The sequence below is a fragment of the Cryptomeria japonica genome, chromosome 8 (assembly GCF_030272615.1).
Source record: "Cryptomeria japonica chromosome 8, Sugi_1.0, whole genome shotgun sequence".
Classification (NCBI taxonomy): domain Eukaryota; kingdom Viridiplantae; phylum Streptophyta; class Pinopsida; order Cupressales; family Cupressaceae; genus Cryptomeria; species Cryptomeria japonica.
In genome coordinates, this window is record NC_081412.1 from 186380116 (window position 1) to 186386041 (window position 5926).

The 5926-nt window shown below is 36.2% G+C and overlaps 1 protein-coding gene across 1 annotated transcript; it reads left to right on the forward strand.

Annotated features, from left to right (window-relative positions):
- Positions 1–2930: 2930 nt before the first annotated feature.
- LOC131048407 (protein argonaute 7) lies at positions 2931–5724 on the forward strand. Its single transcript, XM_057982363.2, has 3 exons — positions 2931–3243; positions 3352–3904; positions 4217–5724. The coding sequence occupies exons 1-3, from the start codon at positions 3090–3092 to the stop codon at positions 5604–5606; spliced, it is 2097 nt and encodes a 698-aa protein (XP_057838346.2). The 5' UTR covers positions 2931–3089; the 3' UTR covers positions 5607–5724.
- The last annotated feature ends 202 nt before the right edge of the window (positions 5725–5926 follow it).

Below are 5926 nucleotides of genomic sequence, written 5' to 3' on the forward strand. Positions count from 1 at the left end.
GTGATAAATCAAATATTTTCTTCCTTAATACATCACAACTGGTTCAACATAGGTTGCAATTCTTTTGAGGATTTGAGACTGGAAATCTTCTATGTACTTACCTTGGGATTCCTTTCTTTGTTAAACAGGATAAGATTGGTTTTTGGGATAAGATTATTTCAGTCATTTCTAAAAGAATTCTCTCATGGAACCATAGATGGTTAACTTTGGCGGGTAAAATTGTTCTCATCAAGTCTGTTTTGAATATCGTTCCCATATAGCTCATGTCTGTTTTGAAGTCTCCAAAAGCAGTTATTATTAGTTTACAGGATACCCTTAGAGATTTTCTTTGAAACAATAATAAAGATGGCAAGAAAAAATTCCCTTTAGTTGTGTGGGATAAGGTATGCTTGCCTAAGGAACTTGGGGGAACAGGAATTTGGAGTCTAGAGAATTAGAATTTAGCCTTAGGTGCTAAGCTGGTTTGGAATTTATATGACAAGCCTAGCTCCTTATGGGCACAGATTATGTTTGCCAAATATTTAAATAATGGACCGAGAGAGTACATTTTTTAAGTCTCAAATTTGCCTTCGGGTTCTGCCATTTGGAATTTCCTTTGTAAATGTAGATCAGTTATTTTGCCTCATCTCTCATGGATTGTTCACAATGGTAGAAAGGTCAGATTTTGGGATGAAGTATGGAATGGATACACACCTTTGGTGAATATTAGGGATTGGTCTCCTCTGATCACTATTTTTTCCTCCCTTTGGGGTGTTTTTGTAGCAGATTATTTTGAAATTGTGACTAGTGGACCCCTTAAGCTAGCTAGATGGAAGTCGATTGATTTCTTAGATGTTGATCAAAGTATGAAATTAGATTTTGAGAAGATTTTGGGGGATATAATTGTATTTCTTTCTGATTTTGAGGATGAACTTATTTGGACAAAGAATATTTCTGGTAAGTACACTGTTAAAGATGGTTACAACTCTCTTATGGTTGCTAAAGATTTATCATCCTGGCCTTATAAGTTGTTTTGGCATTCGGCTTGTCTTCCTAAAGCTAGAGCCTTTGCTTGGTTGGCAGTTCAGGATAGAGTCCTTACAGGTATGAGACTTGATAGGCTTGGTATTACTGTTGTTTTTCCTTATGTCCTCTGTAACAAAAATTTGGAATCTTCTTCACACTTGTTCCTACATTGTGATTATGCTTATGAATGTTGGCAATGGTTGTTTGAGAAGTTAAATATATCCTTTGTTATTGGTAAGGATCTCATTTCCCATTTTAGATCTTGGCCCTTTATGTTTGCCTCATCTTTTTATGCATGCCTTTGGATCATAGCTCCATCTATTGTGATTTGGAATATTTGGCTAGAGCGAAACAATAGGATATTTAAAAAAACAAGTTTTCCTGTGTCTGAGGTTCTATTAAAAAATTGAGTCTTCAATCTCTGAGGTTGCTTTGTCGTTTATTTATAAGAATTTGGACAATCTTACTTCCTTTTCGCACTGGGATAGTAGAGTTACTAGAGCTTGGAAGATGTTGTCGGTTTTACCCTCTCATGGTTCAATTTTAAAGAAGAATGATGCAATAGGTAAGAGATGCTCTGCTAGATGGAAACCTCCTCCACAAGGGCACTTTAAACTAAATTTTGATGGGGCCTCTCATGGTAACCCTGGGCCGGCTGGGATAGGCATGGTAATTTATGATCACAATGCAAATTTTATTTGAGCTAAGTGTCATGCTATTGGTTTTAAAACTAACAATTATGCGGAATTTCATGCTTTGTCTTTTGGATTGGATATGGCAATCTCTTTGGGAATTAAGGACTTAATAATTGAAGGTGATTCTATGGTGATTATTCAATGTGTTATGAAAAAGAAATCAAATTGTTGGAATTTGCAGTATATACTTTATCTAATTTTACAAAAATTAGAATTGTTTGAATCTTCTTGTTATCCCATTGTTACAGAGAAATTAATAAGATTGCAGATTATTTGGCAAATCTAGCCATTGATAGCAATGCTAATCAGCGAGATGTGGGTTTTGAGGAAATTCCTTCTAGGGTATGGGAAGGTTTGCAGCAATAGTTATGTGATTTTCTTGAGTAATGTTGATGTAAAATTTTATGATGATAATTATTCCCGCTTTCCCCTTTCATTTCAAGTATTCATGTTCGTTGTTTGGAGGAGTGTTCGAGCTCATGGTATTTGATACAATAGTGTTCTTTCAAAGGTTTTTTGATACTTTCTTTTTTGGCAGGAAGGTTTTTGGCTCATGGGATTTGGCACAGGGCTTTGAAAAATTCTGTCTTCTTCCATTGAAAGAAACTGTGGAGTCTACATTTGAAAATTATATGGTCTCTATGTAAAACTGATATTATATGTGTTGTGACCGCATTTTGTATGTGGTTTTGCATGGGGTGTATAAATTGATCTGCTAGATACTATAGGTTTATTTTATGAGTTGTGACCGGAGGTTTTCTTCCTAGGGTTCTTTCCTCTGGTATGCTCTTTGAATCTTGTGTAATAAATTTAAAAAAAAAATATTAGTAAAAAAGTTTAGTGAAATAATCCACTTTTATTGAAAAAAAAAAATATATTAAATGATAAATATTTTTAGATTTAATTATGTAATATTTTTTGTATCAAAATATTTAAAAATTAAATCCACAAATATTCAATATTCAAATAACTCTTGGATTTCCTCTTGATTAAGGACCAAAATTTAAACTGCATATAAATATTTAAATACAATGTTTTATAAAGGAAAGAAACCATACACCAACATAACATTATTGAATAGAATAATTCTTTTCATATTCTCTTATCACAGTATAATTAATAATCATAATAATATGAAGAGAATATGAATAGAATCAATCAACAATATATAAAATGGATAAAATGGCGGTGAAAGGAAGATAAACTAAATCGTCAATGGAAAGTAGATAGACTGCTCAATTCGAGACCATCTGGCTTCCTGGTTTGCTAAGCATTTCACATTGTGTTCTATAAATTGCACCGAGAAGTTTTGAAGAATCGGATGCAAAACACGAAGCAAACAGCTTGTAAATAAAATTTGCGCAACCCAGCTTTGCAAATATAATCGATATGGATTCTGAATGCCAACAACAACTATACAGAATAGTTGAGGCAGAGGATCGGCCCACAGAGAAAAATGTAGAGGAGATTATACAGCCTGCAACTGAAAATTTCAGTGGAAAACAAGGATTGATCACTCAGCATCAACTTCAAATCTCTTCAGGTAAGCAAGACTAAATATTTTCGTTGTGCTTCAGACATTTTTACAGTTAAAAGTTCCGATTTCAAGTATGTTGTTCTGATAAATTTTGACCCCTAAATTGAGTTTCAGGCCTCGCCGAATCCTTGAATAGCATCAAGGAGGACAGTGAGAAAGGGAAGGGAAATCAATTTCGAATTGAGGAAAAATTTCCCCAAAAGATTTGTGTTATTGATTACCTGCGGGAGAACTGTTCTTTGATTTGCAAGGACTGTGATCGTTTCTCTGATGAAGACAGAGAAAAGGCCGAGAAGAAGTTGAAGGGGCTTAAAGTGAGGGTTACGCATAGAAGGTGTGCACAAAAATATACAGTAAATGGTCTAACGAATGAGATGACCAGAGATCTCAAATTTGAGGTTACTGAAAGTAGCGGATTAAAGAAGGATATTGGAATCATAGACTATTTCGTTCATGTAAAGAAGTACACTTCTGCTATCAGATACCAATTTTTGCCTTGTTTGGATCTGGTTCTTAAACCTGGAGATGAGTCTATTTATGTTCCGATAGAATTCTGTGAAATTTTAGCCAAGGATAATTTAAATTTGCAAAGGATTGAATTTCCAACTGCAGAAGAGATGGGACACACAATCCTTGACACGATAAGGAAAGACGATGGAGTGAAAGTGTAAGTGTTATTCGATTAAAAATTTGAGATCACTTTGAAGAAATTTGGAAATCCAAGTGTAGGAGTGAACTGAGAACATACGTATCAATTTATGTCCTGTATTTTCTAAAATATACAGTTCTGCAACATTTTTATTGGCTGCTTTTATGAATTTTTGTTTCCTGTTCTAGAAAATATTTATATACCAGTAAATTTAATATGAAAACACTTGAATATTTCGAACACAGATATATGAATGTGTTGTAAGCTGATTATTTCTGTAAGAGAAATAGGCGTTATTTTTATTTTACTCCCATTATGTAAATTTTGCAGGAATCAGTTTCAAATTGCAATGATTAAAAACAAGAGATCAATTGTGAGCGCTGCAGTTCACAGACCTCCGCAGCTCAAGCTCGGAAGCGAAAAGGAAATAACCCCTGTTCAAAAAAAGGGGCAGTATAACCTGCTTAACAGGCGTGTCTATGACAGCAAGGCCATTGACAACAAATGGGGTCTCTTATTCTTCAGCAATGATCCTCAGCCCCCTCCACAATGGCCCTCCACTATTATCCAAAAATTCATGTCTTCCTTGGCCAAAATATGCACAGAGATCGGAATGAAAATGGCAGAAGAACCTCAACTCTGCCAATATCAATCGATGGAATGCTTCTCTGACCTCGCAAAGCTTCGCTTAACTTTAAAAAACCTGCACAAGAAGGGCCTAGAAATCTTAGTATGCGTCATGGAAGCGGAGAAATGTCCGGGATACAAAACCCTAAAACTTGTTGCAGAAACAGAGATAGGGTTAATTACTCAATGTTGTCTGCTTGCAAACGTCAATAAATACTGCGATCTGTCCTGTAAGCAGTCGCCGCAGTATCTGGCCAATTTAGCCCTGAAAATAAACGCCAAATTAGGCGGAATCAAGGCCGTTCTTGAGCAGAGTCCGTTTGGGAATTCCAAGGTTTTCATATTTGGGGGCGATGTGAAGTTTCCATCCAGTAACGACAACAGTCCTTCTGTGGCTGCACTTGTGGGAAGCATCAATAACCCGGCCTGCAATCGATATCTGACCAGAATCAGATATCAAGATTCCGCAGAGCAGCATATAAATCAGCTTGCAGATATGGCCAAAGATCTTATTGACGAATACAGAGACATAAACAGGGGTTTACCAGAAAAGATCATTTTCTTCAGACAGGGCATCAGCGACTATCAATTGAAACGAGCGGTCAATAAAGAAATCGCTGCTCTGAAACAAGCAGTGAGCAAATATGAAGGTAAATATGAGCCGCGCATTTCCTTCATTGTTGCTCAGAAGAGTCGCCGTACAAGACTAGAAGTCGCTGAGGAACACAACACTTACAAATGGCGCAGTGTTCCTCCTGGCACAGTTGTGGAAAATTCTCCAAATTCCAACTGTAAACAGCTGAATTTCTTAATGTGCAGTCACAACGGGCAATCAGAAAAAAGCAGGCCAACATATTATCGCCTTGTGTATGATGAAAATGAATTTACTCTGGCTCAGCTGCAGATGTTCATTAATGACCTCTGTTATACTTGTGTGAGAAGCAAAGAGCCACTGTCACTGCCGCCTCCCCTGTATTACGCACATCTTGCGGCATATCGCGGAAAGCATTATGCAGAAGCTTCTTCTTCATTTGCACTCAACTTGCCCAAAATTCCGAAACTCATACACAACAACTCCATGTTCTTCTGTTGAACATGAATTTGGCTCCACCCAACTGTAAATAGGAATAAAGGCGCCAGCGCCCCTTGGTATTGCATGTAAATAAATAAAAATGCATACCTTTTATTACATAATAAATCACAGATATAGCTTTCATGGGTTTGTCTTGAAAGAGAAGAATTCGCTTGAAATCTGTTATAAATCCATTGAATTCGTTTTTCTGTTTTATAAGTTTTATATTCAAATGGTTTCCTGTAACCAGTAAGATGGTTCTTTAAGTGTCAGAATGATCTGTCTGGGCAAGGATTATTGTACCAAATCAGTTATTGGGAAGAGAGCTACTCAATGAGTTA